The following is a 16,670-nucleotide window of genomic DNA, read 5'->3' as shown; positions in this document are numbered from 1 at the left end:
TGTCCTTTAACCTTATTGCAAACAGAAAATAACTACACCATTCACGCCTGAGTAGGTGTTGGTTGGTGGTGAATACAGATAAAGATAACTGTTATCCACTTTAATGTCACGGGTGATTCTTCTGCCGAAAGAGAAGAAGTACTATCGCCTAATGTTTGAGGCATATACGCAGGACAGGAATGTTTTTTTCAGAGTGGTGCAGTTCAAACTGTCATTAATGTGTCGCTTGTCAGACCATGCTGACTCTTCTTTTAAGTGATTTTCACTAGATTTTGCATAGTTGCCAGGGACACATGTTTTTGTCTGTATCATACTTTTAAAATCCAGTACACAACAATGCAAACACACTCCCCACCAATCTGAGTCCACCCCCTACCTCTGATTAGACCTATTACGTCTGTCTAATTTGCTTGTAGCGGGGTGATAAGTGGTGGTTTGCCCTGAAAATGACCACATTGTGATGGATAGAGTGGGCTAATGTTTTGCTGGTGTATAATATTGAGTCGATAAAGGGGGTAATCGGGCCTCTGTAGTGCAAACTGAAGAATTGGAAGTTGGCTGTGAGTGATTGTGGTAGACCAAAGTTTGCTCAGAACTCACTCTGAGTGGGACGGAGAAGGGGTCCACGTTGGGCTGGGCAAGACAGTTTCAATGACTTCATGGACATTTCAGTGTTTGTGCAGTGGTGCATGCTAATTGGGTGTGTGCACTGCTTTTGGATGTTGTTTTTTCCCAGTGTAGCAGTGCGTCCCCCCATCAGTCAGTCGCTGCCGGCCAAGCCAGTGGCCGGTCCAGAATACAGTCCTTTGGTATTGATCCTGGCTCAGATGATTGATTCCCTGAGGGCAACGACGACAAGCTCAGTCTCTGGCTAGCTGTCAGCACGCTCAGAGTCACACTCTGTCACCAGGAAAGGAAGGGAAGAAAGCGATGAAAGAAACAGGAGAGGGAGCAATGGGGGAGCAATGGGGGTGTCAGTTAGAAAAGAGAGAGCACAATAAGGAGAAAACAAAGCACAGGAATGTAGAGTGTTGTGCCAAAAGGCTACACGTCAGTTGTGGCAAACTAAGTCCTCTGAATAATCAGTCAATATGTGAACATCTTGGAAGCAAATATATATTACTTTTAGCTTAAGTCATAGCGTGGAGTGTTTCGATATGCCAATAGCCGTTTGAAGAGTTTGTCATTTTTTAAATGGTGGAAGTCTCAGTTGGGAATAAAACACTTCAGAAAAATGATGGAGACAAAGAAGAGAAGGAACAAGACCAGGTAGGAAGGAAAAAGGGATGACATGATGATTGGTAAAGTGATTAAAGTTTTACGGCCTGCTCACATGCAATCTATCAGCAAACCTGTATTCCTCTTCTCCCCCCATTCTCTGGCACTGTGCTTATTTATTTATTCGCTCTTTAATACATTGGTCCATTCCATCTCGACCCCTGCCTCACCAAATAAGCGCTGACACTCGGTCTAATTGAGATGCATTTTAGCACTGCGATTCTAATCAGAGAGCTTGTATGCTCGGGTGTCATTTGTCCAGGAGGCTGAAAAATGCAGCAGAGCTAGATCATATATTTATAATGGTTAACGGCCCCCGGTGTCCTATCACCGCTCTGCAATACATATTTAATAACCTTACCTGCCTGACTGTCTGTCTAAGCAGGCCTGCCAAGCTCGATCACCAGGGAAAAATGTCACTGACAGTATAGAAGAGGTTAGGGGTGTGTCTGTGTGTGTGTGTGCGTGTGTGTGTGTGTGTGTGTGTGTGTGTCAAGAGATCTTACTTATCTTTGACAGAGTGTAAGCATGAATTATCCAAGGGATCATTATTTTTTGACTTTTACTACATATTCTATAAATCAATTGACCTTTTAATGCAGATGTGAAGGAAACGGATAAAAAAAAAATTACATTTTTTTTGGGTGGAAATTGTATCACACAATTATATTATAATAATCTGGATTAAAGTTGGCATAAATGAATCAGCTTCTTTCTTAAAAAGTGTGTCTGTGTGCGTGTTGGCTTCTTCATGACTTCATGGGCAACGTTTGGAGGGGTTGGATTTTATTCTCTTTTACCCTCCTAGGATTAAGTCTCTTGGCAAGCACATACTGTATACACGCACAAATACACAACATGCACAGACATGCGCACCGACACACGTGCATCCTGTTTTACGGGTTAATCTGGTTTTGAGACTCAATTCAATTTACGAGGCGCATTATGGCTCAATTTAGGCAAATTACAATGCCGTCAGGCAATCACTGTGACAGATTGAGAGCATCAACACTGATAGAGGGGAAAAAGAATGAGAGATCAGGGAAAGCAAAGAGCAGAGGGACAGAGGGATGAGTCTGTCATTGTGTTGGCCCAATCATTTCCCAAAGCTGGCCAAAGTCCCCCGATTCAATCCCTGACCCTCTACATTTTCTCAGCCAGGCCGCCATTTCCCCTCCTCCATCTGTACAGCTGGAGAAAAGACTGCAGTCCTGCCACTCGTCTTGTTGTACATATTAAACAGATTAAAGGAAGCCCCATTTACTTTGGTGAAATGCTCTTGTAAGTTGAGTTGCCACAGCAAAGCATCTCTGTAACACTATGTGAAACTATCCCATAACACAGAGAATCACAAAAGCTTTTACTGTGTCATTCACATCAATCCATATAAACGACAGCAATCCCATTAATGGAATTGCTTGTGCTCTACTGCGGAGCATTATACCATATTGTTTACATTGTTCACACCTACGTCTGTATTTCCCTCGCTGTGATTACTTAACAGATGCATGTCAGTGCTTGATGAATATGGGTGAGTGATGCACTGTACAGTTATTATTGTCAGGATTTAATCAGTGTTGAGTGATCTCGGTTGTTCCCGCATTCTCTACCAATCAGCTTTAGTGGCAGGTCACTTTAGGCCCCAGTTATGGAGATACTCAACGTCCTTTTCTACATCTGGCCTGTAAGAAAGCTTTAGATGACTGTTAGTACCCTGTAACCAAGCAGGATTGGCTATAAATGTGGATTCATGTGGTCTAAAGTAAGATTAAGATGAGTTTATATCTTAAACTATCATTGTTTAAAGCAAATGTAAAAAGACAGTGTTTTTAATAGAGAAAATATGGTATGTGATATATGTGTGAGGGTTATCCTAAGGGTATGCAAGCCCCACAAGCAACTTGCATGCATTTATTGTTATGAATTTCTCCAAGCCTTTTGCAAAGCAGCTAGTTGAGCTTTAATTTCAAAGCTGTCAGCTTTACTGCTGCTCGGGGTGTCTGAGTATGTAACAGGTTGCTTGCTGGTTTAAGGCCTCATGTGTCTGTTCTATCTTTAGTTACACATACATATTAAGGAACAGTTATGTGCATTGTTAAAAAATATACATCATGTATCTGCTTTGTCTCCTACAGCTGTGTTGAATCTAAAGAGCATGTCTTTACTCCTTGTTAAATACGGTGTCTTTACTGCACACTTGCTCTTCTATTCTATCTCATAGTCTCTTCTCTCCCCTCTTTCCTTCCCTCATACTGTGTCTTGCTCCGATATATTATGTTATGTTGTGTTAAATTACATCAGCCTTTTTTGCGTCACGTTAAGGTGCATGTCATGCTTTACCGTAACTGAATGACACTATACCTGGTACAATGTAAATTAAGCAGTGGTGTGTGTTTGGGTCTTTGACAACACAGTCTGCCACACATAAGCTGTGCTTACTGTAGAGCGGAGTGTTGACGGTTTCAGTGGGTTACTGAAGGAGAGGGAGGTAGTTTTGCCGTTCATTCAGAGGCTGCAGTTCGGGTCATTGTAGATGAAATGCTGGAAGAAAAGAGGGATGGATGAGACTAATGGAGCGAAGTGAATGGAGTTTAATCATTTTGTAAAATGCCTCTGTCTCCCAGTCTCCCTTCGTCATTTATATTCTGATCCATGTTTGACTTCAATGGAAACTGAATGCAGACAAAGACATTACAGGGACACAACAGTCTGTGTATCACTGCACTTAACTATAATTCATTTTGTACAGGTGTGAGAGTAGTTTATGTTAACCAGGAACAGGAGCTACCTGACAGAGCAGCTTGGTTTGATGAAGCTGTCCAATTGAGTTTTTTCAGGTTACAGCGGAATAACATTTCTTGCACTGATTCAAGCCTCCTGATCCCTGTTGGGACGCCAAGTCATTATTTAGCAGCAAAAATAACATTTTAAAGTAGATAGCATTGAAGATATTCCAACAAATGATTTCAAGACTTCAGTAAATTGGAGATGACATGAAGAAAATGTGACTACAGATTTAAAGATTCAGCACAGGTATCACAAATGTGCTCACCGTATTATTCAACCTGAACAAATACAAAGCAGGATTTAAAAATGTAGATCAGAAATAGACGTAAGTGGAGCCTGCAACTTGGTGATTTATTACTCTCCTGTTAGAGGACAGAGAATTAGCTTGCCTAACAGTCGAAGCAGTGACATGGTTCACCGCAAGCCATTGATCTGTCTTGGTTCAATCGATCAAAAACACTGTCGCAACTAATGCTACAAACAGCCTAATTGGTCAATCAATTAAATAGTCATATGAAAGATGAAGCTGGGGAGGAAGGCACAGATTAGGGGTGCCAATTAGTGGGTGACCCCTCAACAGTGACTAATATAGCTAGTTTTAAACGTAGGGTAAAATAAATAAAAGCTAGATCTAGAAGCACAGCCCAAGGAATAATCTGGATCAACAGTATCTTGTTTTTGATATTCTTGTGGTAAACATGTCCACTGGACTAATGAGCAAATGTCAGCATATACATGGTGTGTTACACATGTTTTCTTGTTCTAGTAATCTGTGGTCTTTTTTAGTATGTGTGTGTGTGTATTTGTGTGTGTATACTTTGAAGAAAACACGAAGAAAAGCAATTATAATCAAGACGGCGCCCTTTGCTGTGATTGTGTTTACTTTGGTTTTGATGACGGTATTTGTTCTGTGGAATGTCTCATCAACTTCATAGCAAAATTCCAACTGAAAAATGCACTTTTGGGCTTTATCATACATCAACATAATTCACTACTGCACTCTGTCATTAGTAACGTATTGCCCTACCGGGAGAGCATTCATTCACAAAAGCAAGACAATTTTATGCATTTCTATGAAATAAATATCATCCCACTAAACCATTTTGAGGCAGCTGTCTTGTATACAAATCATTTGTCAAATACATTTTACCAACACATCATAACAAGGCAGCAATTTCAAAAGAGGGAGAAGTGAAGACGGACAGTCACAACCTGAATTCATACAGAGAAAATATACATCTTTGAATTGGTAAAGGGATTTGAAAGATGGAGCGAGAGAAAACCAATGAGGGAGGAAGACAAATGAGGGGTGTAGGCAGAGTGAATGAGAGGAGACACCCACAGCGACACAGAGGGATGAAAAACCTGCTGAGAGAGACATTTAGTCATCACCAAGTGGGAAGACAGTTGGCTTGGTCCCAACCCCTTCTCAACAGAAAAGATTTACTTGTCGTTGCGCAGCCAAACCTCCCTATTATCATCTTTTCTATCATTCTACCTTCCCAAAAGCAAGGGACGACAGTGAAGAGAGAGAGATGGGGAGATAGAGGAAGACATCTACGATTTAGGTGCCTCTTTGGAACTGCGATTGCATCTCATTATCATGTGCTATAGTTTATTGTGTTTGGCTGTCAAATGAAAAACATGGAAGAGAGAGGAGATGGGCTGGCTGCTGAGCCATCAAAGCTTCTCTCTGTGTGGTGGCCTGCCAGCACTAGCGCTGTCTGCTCTCACAAACTTGGTAACCCAAACACATAACTACATGCTCACACGGGCACAAAGACATTCCAACTCTTAGACATCAAATAGCAGGGAAAGCACCAAATCAGATTTAAAAAAAAAAGGATAGTTCACGCTTGGCACATAGACATACATTGATATTAATAATAAAAGCCAGAGATTACAGCTAGAATAAATAGACATTTCCAATTGAATATAGATGAGCACTTGAAGCTCTGTCGGTGTGCACTCTGAATATGTTTTGTCTTGTGCGTCAGCACCTTTTTTGGATTTCTGTTTATTTGACTAGTGTGTAAAACGGCATACGGTTAAAGCTAGATGAGAAAAAGTTAAAATGCATCCCGACGTTTGCCCTCAGACTTGTTTGCCTGTCAGTGCCTGTTCGCAAAGCTTTCTTCCACAACATGCCGGGATTGATTTTACTGCATTGTTGACCCACAGGATGGACCACAAACCATGCATTTAACTCACACAGGCTAGTGGAACATAGAAACATAGGTGTGCATAGGAAAGTAAAACCATCAGTGTATTCACCTAATTTTGGTGTGTGTCACATTGTCCCCTTTTCTATACAAAATGGCATGCAAATTAATAGGTTTACATCATTTTTACACCCGCTCACCCTTAGGCAGCATCTCTTTTTCGGCTGCTTCTTTACAAAGCATCTACTCGCAAGCCCGACCAAATAGACCTCTGCAAAAATAGTTTGCAGTTATAGGAACACAGCCAATCTCAGAGAAGAATGCCAGATTAGTATAGAGCCCGAAAGGAAGTTCTTTAGCTCAAACCAGAGAAGATCTAGACCACATAGCATAAGAAGTACTGTTCTGTACTTACTGAGCTTGTGACAACCCAAAACTGATGATTGGTCAGACAAGTTTCTATGACCTTCAAACTTCTGATATTTAACCTGAAATGTTGAATTAGAGAAGCAGAATTATGACAGAAAGACAATAAATGGGATTAAAGAATGTGTGAAAGGACACGTAGAGGGCTTAACAGAAAGACAAAAACCAGATGGTGAAGACGGATATTGCATTATGCATAGAGAGCACAAAGAATAGAAATAACAGATGAAGAGAGTGATGCACACACAAGAGGGAAAGGAAGCCACCAGGAGGAGTGAGATGAGGATAAGCTGGCAGAAGCTTCAGGTTCTAAGTGGGAAGCTACATTTGCTAAATTTGATTTTTGCATTTCAAGGCCCAACAGTTCTGCACAAGCACTAATATGCTGTCAGCAAGCAACTGCTTTTCACAATGACAAATAGCTCACCAGCTCAAATAAAGGCTATTCTTTTTACAGATACTACTCAACCAATATTATAATTATCGTATTAATGTTTATTTTGTCTCAATCAAGAAATACAATCACTGCAATTATGCAGTGGCTCAACTTACAGATTATCTCTTTAACAATCAGTCTGCACCTCGTTTCCCCCGTGTTTCAGTAGTCGTAGGAACCCCAAATGACTTCTAATACATGTTATTTTTGTAGGGATTTTATTCAGAATTTTCTTGGGAATAAAATGTGTATTTAAAAAAACAAACACTTTTGTACCATATTTTGATCATAAGTATAAACATCCAGCATGATATGAGCCAGATTCCCCAAAAATAACATTTTCTGATTTGGGCATGCTGGGACTTGACATGTTCAGGAGCTTCCACAAGTGATGTATGACACGGTTTTAGAAATGTGGGTGGACCAGGGAGGCTTCAGGACTCAGAAATGTGCTCCAGAAAAAGAAAAAAATTTGATTAGACCACTAATGTGATCCGCGGAGGAAGCATCATGTGTTTATTAAAAAGAAGAGAACTTGCTCATTCGTGTGCATGGACGTTTTTTTTTTTTTGCATATCCTTTGTTGGAACAAACACACCTTCTTCTCAGAGGTCTGAGTGTACGGTCAGCCACTGTGCAGTGCCCCCGAGGAAGTGTTCCTTTGAAATAGCTGTAATTTAAAATGCCCTCTTAAAGAATGACCTAGACCCTGGGAGCTGCACGACATTGTATTTGGTGTTCTTACAACACTGAAAGCCCAGAGGGCCACAGTGCAGTTCAAAGAAGTCTCTGAGAAAGCTTACGTTCAGGCTGAAGCAGCAGATATTAACATTCCTGATGTTATTCCAGGCCAGGCAGGGTACAGAGAAGTACTTGCAGAGTTAAAGGCACCGTTCCACATTGGTGACTGAAGACAATCAGCCACAGTGTCTGCAGGAGCATTGCCAAAGCAGTCTGTACTTCATCCTTTTTTAATGCTCATATTCAGGAGGTCCAGGGGCATTTTGAAGGGAAAGAAATCAAAACAGACAATACTGACAGATCTGTCAAAGTTGGCTGCTGAAGATGAGCCAGCTATTAGGGGGCTCATGGTTTTCTTTAAGTTTTCTGAATTTAAAAATGAGAAGCAGCTGCAGACTGAACAAAAGGGGCTTCTCTCTGCATACACAATCTCCCAGGAGAGCACAGGTTGTACGGAAAGAATTCAAAAAGCACAAGACAATGGTTGTTTTTCCATCCCTCTTTCAATTGATAAAAATATTCCAATATCAGCAACCACTGTAGAAAATATGACCAGAGTTGTGTAGATTGTGTCACTGTGTTTGGACCACGGCATTGCAGGTCTGAAGTATTATGCATAAAATCTGAGTTTGCTTGCTCCCCGACTGTTAATAAAAGTTATCTTTATTTAGAGAAACACAATGAAATAGGAAATATTCTTTGTCTTTATTATGCTCCATCGCCACTCTTGCTATCGCTTTTTCTTTCTCTCCCATCAGATTTCCACCAGGCCAGCACTGTGTGTTGGCTGAGAGCACAGATATAGAAAGTAAGAGATCATAGCTTACTCAAGACAAAAGTGTGCACCTACAAAGAAAGGGCACATCGCCGACGTGTTTAATATCTCATCTTTAAACGTAAAACACCAGGCTAGATGCCTTTCTACAGTGTGAAGTATTTGTGGATATTCACGTTAGTTTTCTATTTAATGTGCAGTAATGTTATCTATGGAGTTTCAGTAAATGTATTTTTTCATCTCACTGCACATCAGCGGAGGGTCGGGGTAGGTGAAAACCTTGAGATTTGCTATTGTGGCTATATTTTCATTACGTGTGTCTCCTTGTAGAGTAAAATCAAAACGCATTCAGTGTATATCCTTTGAACCCACCACCTGCTCTCTATTTCACATTATCTCCCCTGAACATGTGGCACAAATACCAACTTGCTTTATTTCTAAGATCAATAGAAAACAGAAAGAGGGTAGCTCTGGGGTCATTTAACCAGGAATGGAGTTCTCCTCAGGTTTAATGGTACATTCAGCGCCCGGAAGGCAGATGGATTAATTATTGCAAACACAACAATTCTGCTATAAAACACAACCCATTGTTTTCTCTATATAAGAAGGAGAAAATATGATGAGTTTGTTGTTTCATGGATTAAACTAATTTATCAGGGTTTCTATTCAAATACAAAGCTGACAACATCTGAAACACCATCTTGTGAGGCCACACACCAGGAGGCCTCCCTCTTTTTTAATGGACACTCTTATGTCACCTGCTACATGATGTCAGTGGCGTGCCGTCAGCGCCTTCTCAGCCTTCATCTGTTCCTCTGCTCCTTCAGGCCTCTTGTATGGCTTCTTGGGACCTGTTTAACAACATTTCTTTTATCCAATCACATTTCACCTGTCTTCCTCTTCTTTCCTTTAAATTGCATGGCACTCGGATACTACTTTTGCTTGACATTTCTCACTGAAAAATCCCCCTCCTCGTTGGATTTCCTCTACATGTGCAGCAGGCCCCGAGCTCTGTCTCTTCCTCTGTCTCCTTTTCTGTCTCCTCCCTCCATTTCTCTGAGTCATCGAGGGCATTCAGTGACTCATGCATTTTCTCCGTCTCTCTCTCTCCCTCCCCTGTCCTCTCTGCATGTTTGTGTGATGGAGTGAGTGTTGTGATGAGGGTCCACTCAGCAGGCGTATAAGCCTGGCTCAGTTAATAATGGAACTAACGAGCATCAGCCTAAATGAGCTTTTAATGTGCTCTGTCAACTTGCGGCTACAAGAGAGGGATGAGGTGATGGAGGGGGGAGGGGGATAAAGAAAGGACTGATTAAGAAAGGACTGATTAAGGTAGACAAGTTGTAAAAATAAGAAGTTTTCTTACATTATAAATATTTGTACCTGCATAGTACATCATTTCTAATAAACATGTAATAGTGCCTTGAGGTCAATTATTTGACTTTCAAACTAAATCATGATCCAAAACCCATTGTGGCCAGAGATGAGACTCGTTTGACAATCAAGTTTGTTTCAGTAATTTCGTCACCAGCAAACATCAGCATTACATGTTTTGTCCAGAGTTAGATCTGCTGCTGTTACTTTTATTTGTAGGAAAGACAACATCAATGAGTTTAATTTGACATTCATGATTTTGATTTGTGTGGAGATAAAGGTAATGTTCACAGCTTTGATTATCAGACTTAAAACATAATCAAAAACATACTTACAATCAATTAACTGTAACCTTTGGATTGTGTCTGCCTGAAGCTAATTTGGCCACGGCTCTGCTGGCTGCTAGACAATATCAGATGAGAATTTTAGAACCAAAATCAATAATTTCAATTATCTATCAAAGCTTTCAAATGGAAAGTCTTTACTGTGTTATTTTCCACAAAACAAGGTGTAGTTTCTGAAGCATGCTGCTGTTTTGTGTCAACACATTTTCAATGAAGCGAAACATTTTAAAAGACATCTTCAATGAAATGTCCACCGTTTGACTAAGCAGAAGGTTTGAGCTGCAAAACAAAGTCAAACATTGATCAGTATGATTTTTTTTTTTTTACTATCATTCCTACTTTTTAGTCATATGCATATAGATGGTTTGTCCTCCAAACAGCAAATAAAGTTACATCAGTGAATTTTTTTTCTTCCAAAAGAGGATTTCCCACCTTAAGTATGCCATTAAAGACTAATGATAGCCACGCTGTGCATGAAGCACATGGTGACGATCAGTTCTTTGGTTTATCTAGATGGCAAGCTGCCGATCTCAATGTCATTATTTAATAGGTAATAACCTTTTGAGACGATTTATGAAACATTCAAGTGTATGTCTACTGCTTCTACGCACACTTTTCTCAGGTCTGCTTGAACGCTACTTCATAACAGTGCTTTTGCTACTTTATGAGTCCTTCAGTGATTTTCTATATTTCCTCAAATGAGTTTGGACAATCCCCAGAGAAGACTTTGACTATATAACACCCATAAATAATTTATGGAGCACTTAAGCAAGTAATATAATATTAAGAGATACCATCATGTGCAGTATTTTTCACTATGACTATTTCAGAGGAATTATCAATTACTCAACAAGTGTTCCCCTGTTTTCATGACTTTCTTTTGTCAGACAATTAGACCAAATTAACTTGTGAATTAGTAAAGATTAGGATTAATCAGAGAGATGTGAGAGAGAAAACATTGATTGATGAGTTGCCTGTGTGGCTGACGAAGCCATGCGTGGAACTGTAAATAGACACTTGATTGATATCACTCCATTGTGCTGTCTGGGGTTAGGGTTTCTTCTTCAGGGTGCAGTGGCATCATTACTCAAGGCTGTGTGGGCGCAGCTGTCTCCACAGGTGCTCCACCAATTGATGTTGGCGTCCAGGGTTTTGAGTTTGAAGTGTTGTTCATAGAGAAATCACATTAAAGTAAATCTTGATGTTGTGCCTGTTGATGTTGGTGTTTACACATCTGAAAGGCATCCGGATCTTTTATGGCTTTGCCTAAAAGAAGTAGATGAAACATCCCTCTTGCATTCCTCTTGCATTTCTGAAATTATCCAATTGTTCCAACAGCCTTTCTTATTAAACTGTCCTCTTTAACCACATGTGGTTTTGTTACTCTACAGAGTGCCGTGATGTGTTGTTACCCATGATGCTGCGGGAGCTGGGCGGGGCACTGGCCAGTATGGCTGACGGGCCTCATGATGAGAGGAGAAATAGTCTGGAACTGCTCAACAACATCCTGGAGGTCCTGAGCAGGGACAACGTGGTGAGACGCACAGCACATTTCATAGTAACAAATGCACATTGCCAATACTCACACATGGTAATGAATTGCATTCTGGGGTTTCAAGTTCAGCGTTGTGTTAACGTGATTATGTTTCCTTTTTTACAACCAAGTCCATGCTGTTGCATATACTTATGACACACTGCTAATCCCAGCTTCTAATTATAACACATTCCTATTTTATTCCTTTCTCCTCATTTGGTGCGTTATTATTTACAACTTATTTGATTTTGAGGTTGTCTGTGTAGGTTTACCCGGTATGCAAACAGCAATTTCAATTATCTGTAGCTTAGCATGGTAGCTGTTTGGCTATGCGGTTGCAGTTTCCACGGATATTATCAAATGCAGTGCTGTGGTGGTAAAATTAGAGGTGGGTAAACTATGAATTTTGTGATCATACAGGTCTCGATGCGTAGCAACGCAACACAAAGCATCGCGACTCTGTAAGGCTGTCCTGCCTGTACTGCATTATTAAATAAGTCATATAAAATCAATGACAGTGAATAGATGTGTTTGTAGTTTAATAAAATTTAAAGAAAACAGTAAAGAAAAGTATGTCAACACAGCGAGACAATTACTAGATTAAGAACTATCGTGCGCTTGTGTTTGACATATTTAAACATTTCTATACGACCAGTACAGTTAAGATGTTTGAATGTGGTCAGAAATGTTCTGAAAACATCCATGTCAGTCATTACTTTGAAAACCGGATGTTGTGTGCCGTGTCTCTCTCCGCTGGTTTGATTTCACGTCAGTGTCAGCTGCAGCTGACAACCCAATTTAGAGAAGACCGGACCCGGCGGGACGCGGGTCGTGACCGGCACCTTCTGGCAAGCAGTCTACAGACCGGCCCCGTTACCGGCTTCACACCGCCCCTTTTCTTTTCCTCTGCGGAGTTTAGAAATTCAAATATGCTTAAATTCAGCGGGAAAGCAAGAAAACAATAACACAAACACACGATTATAAACGTTATTATTCCAACGGACGAATACAAGCAGCATGGAACTTTGAGGTGCATAAACGCCACTCGGAGGTGGGTAAACGCTATTTCCAAAATTCCTGAGGTGCGTAAACGGCGTTTACGTGCGTTTATCCTCCACTACAGCCCTGATCATATGTCAGTGGAAAGCAAAATCAGACACTAAGTGGTCCTTTGAGGAGCAGCTTGAGTGCCATATACAAGCAAAAACAAAACCAGTTTAAACTGTATGACGACACAATCTGTATACTAAATATCTAATAGTTAAAAGTGTAAACACAATAGCACTTTCTTAGAAAGCATTTGTATCTCCTCCAGGCGTTTAATGAACAGTACAGCAATGGTCTTTGCAGAATCACCCGGTGGAGGTCTGCACTCTACTGAGTACACATTTCTAGTTATTGGGAAAGTGTTAAGGTGAAAATGATCAAACCCATGAATTGTAAAACATATCCTTTATCTTTACACTGGATGCATTTGAGCTATGCCTGATCTCTGTGCCAACCCAGTGCAACCAATCTCTTAAAGAGTGAAGTAAATAGCCTTAAGCTGTTTTGCCTCAAGTCTTGCAATGGAGCAGGCTGTGACCAAATATAATATTGATTCATTTGCTGCATGTTAGTTCATTGAAACATATCCAGTTTGCTCTTGAAATAAAGACACATGCATGCACGCACTCACGACCAACAATTACATCAGCAATATCCAGCTGAAGGGCTTTTTAATTGCTCCTGGAAGTTGTTGACAACCTGCTTAGTCTTTGAAGTGAAGGTGTGGCTTTCTCCAGCTGTGTAGCTGTCACTAATCAATCATGAGCCAAGAGAGGAGAGACTATAAGAGGAGAGAGAGTTTTAATAAATATGATGCAGTAAATATGACGAGATGATCTTGTGTCAGTTGAGGTATAAAAAAAACAAAGCAAAACGTCATCTTGTGTACAAATACAATCATGTGCAGACAACATTATTTATGTATATAAATATACACACGTCTATTTACATATCTCTACCACGGAAGTATAGTGAAAGTCACATGTGAATGTGATGCCTACTGAGTTGTAACTGATGACTCATGTCTGTTGGCGCAAAATACGTTTCTTGCAATAATATCTGGACAGATCTATGTACCCATTTACAGTTTTGTTTCCACATTTACATATTTCAATACACTATGTATTTGGAGATCTGTCTTCAAACTTTTACAAATCTTATTATGCCTACACGGATTGAGATACAATTACACTACTCTCAACACAAAAATAAATAGTTTTGTGCCAATGATGGCCCCATGGAGGTCCTTGTATGGAACCGTGGGGGACTTTAATACACTGGGTAAGGAAGAGGAAGACCCAGTACATTGACACATGGTGTTCGAGCTGACACGTCATTTGAAACTGTGTTGAAAGCTTTTGAAAAATAAATTAAAAGAGTCAACTTGTAAAAGTGAGGATCAAGGTTTTAGAGATTTAATGATTTATAACCTTCATAACTATTTATGCTGCACAGCTTTTTGTAAAATACAGACACTGTTGCTCACCACTGAAAAGCCCCCTCCCACCCCCCCAAAAACACACACGTTGTTTTTCTGTGAAAATAAAGGTCAGAGAAATTGTCCATGCAAGGAGGATGGAAAACAGTGAATGGAGGAGCCAGACAGACAGTTAACAACCAAACAGAAGGAGGTGAATGTTTTTATTTCATGGACAAAAAGATGGAAGGATTTTTATAGGAAAACAAAGCAAAGAGCTATAAAATAGAAGCACTGAAATTGGCATGGGAAAGATAGAAATTAGAGGAAGAGGTGACGACAGCTTGTGTCACCTTCTTGCACTCCATCTCTTATTTTCTGCACATTTTCTCCTTTGTTTTTCACCCATCTCCTCATCTCTCTCTTCCTCGCTCTGGGTGGTACCTGATTAAGTCCTTCGCACCACAGATGTCTCCAAACTGGAGCGAGATGAAGAAAGAGAAGCAGAGATGGAAGAGATGACTCCGCAATAGACAGATGCTCATGTCTGTGGGAGAGTTTGTCTTGAATTTATAAGTCGTGTGTGTTTGTGTCTGTGTGCATGTGCGTGCATGTGTGTGTGTGTGTGTGTGTGTGATAAAGAGACGATGCTCACAGGCATAGACAAGAGCACATGACTACCAAACAAAACACAGTTTTTTTTCACAACATGGCGCCGGTAGAGATGATAAGCCAGTCCGGCTTCAGTTTGGAATGAATGTACAGTATTGTGGCTCACCTCTTGTCTTCTATATTATAGCTGCATATGTATAGACATATCCATTCTGGAAATGTGTATCGCTGCCTTGACAGACATGTGGCAGGCTAACCAGGCTATTTTAAATACAATGAAAATTGAGAGTTATCTTACTTTTGTGCATTATTTTTGGTTGCTTCCCTCCGGTGTCTATTCATAATTATTGTCTTATTCAGGATCAACAGATGCGCCTCAACCTAACTACGTGTGCGCGTGCACATACACATACACACATATTTTTACAGCAGATTATACTCAAACTGTTGCACACGCACGTCCACACAAATGCTCCCTGCAGTCTTTTCACTAAGGTGTGTTTAGATGCTGCAGATACTTCATGAGTAAGTTGCCTCCAGGCGTGTGCGTTTGTGTGCGTTTGTGTGTGTTTGTGTGGGTGTGTATGCGTGTGCGTGCCATCCTCCACACTTGAATACAGATGCTTTTTGCGAAAGGACTTTGTGCTATTTCAATTTATCATTAGTCAGACCACATTTCTCTTAACTTGCGGTCCAAACAGGTGATCAAACAATTGTATTTATTTTGCTGCATTATTAGCTAACACAATGTCTGAGATGTTTTGAAAAGTAAAAAAAGAAAAGCTTTCAATAGATGAAACAACCAAAATGTTCCGGTCTTAACGTTTTACAGCTTTGACATGCAGTTGACATGGTATTTCATTGATATTAGATTTCCTGACATTTATAGGACTTGAAACGGGAACTGGTGTGAACACAAACTAGATGCATCTCATCCCCCTTGTTTGCCTCTGGCCAGATGGAGAAAAAGAAAGATGACAGAAAAGTGGCTTCAAAGGGAAAGATAGGAATACGAAAGCAGGTCTGCACAAAAACAATCCACATCCATGTGCCTTTGAGGTTCAAATGTCCACACTGAAGGTGATTAACTGAATGTTCTGGTGAGGCTCAATTTTTAAACGGCGAACAGACTTTAGATTTCAGATGCAAAAAAATGTATTCTCTTTCTTGTTTCATTTGATCTGCCAATCATCCATTCAGAGGAGCAGTAGAGCTTTGGACTGTGTTTGCAAACTGGGTTGTTTTCTCAGTGAGGAGAGTTCGCAGGAGGAAAACAGCTCTACAAACAAAAGCTGACGAATCTCCAAAGTTTTGTCGAGAAAAGTTCTGAGATGGTTGTCAGAGCAGCGCTAACGTTATGCCTGAGTGGTTGCTGATTCGGTTCTGCATCGGTGTGTGTTTTTGTGTGCGTTTACACCCGAGAAATTCTAACAGTCTTTTGTTCGTCTATTTTTTCCTCTCCATCCTTCTCTAACGTTCTCTTTCTCTTGCTCCACTTTCTGTCTATCTTTTTAGGGGGGCACATTTCAACATATCCAGGACATTGTGGTGTCTCTGTTAAGGATCATCATCCGGACCGTCATCACAATGGGTCGCGAGCATGCTCTAATCGTAAGTACATGCAACTTTGCATAAGAGTCGTTGATGCCGGAATTGCAATGAGTCATGTATTGCAGAACCTTCTTTTTAAGGTAAAGGAGATTCGTAAATAGAAAAAAAAAAGCTAACCCTGTATCC

General features: G+C 40.4%; 1 protein-coding gene across 1 annotated transcript in view; it reads left to right on the top strand.

Moving 5' to 3' along the window:
• Positions 1–16,670, top strand: part of dock2-like (dedicator of cytokinesis protein 2) — an 84,001-nt gene that overhangs the window by 23,972 nt on the left and 43,359 nt on the right. The window contains exons 25-26 of the mRNA XM_068587528.1: positions 11,715–11,857; positions 16,449–16,544. Coding sequence (XP_068443629.1) covers positions 11,715–11,857; positions 16,449–16,544 — 239 coding nt within the window. The remainder of the gene's footprint in view (positions 1–11,714; positions 11,858–16,448; positions 16,545–16,670) is intronic.

This window comes from Clinocottus analis, unplaced genomic scaffold (genome assembly GCF_023055335.1).
Source record: "Clinocottus analis isolate CAN_PGR_092001 unplaced genomic scaffold, fCliAna1.0.p SCAF_10, whole genome shotgun sequence".
NCBI classification, from domain to species: Eukaryota; Metazoa; Chordata; class Actinopteri; order Perciformes; family Cottidae; genus Clinocottus; species Clinocottus analis.
This window is presented reverse-complemented; position numbering and strand designations above follow the sequence as displayed.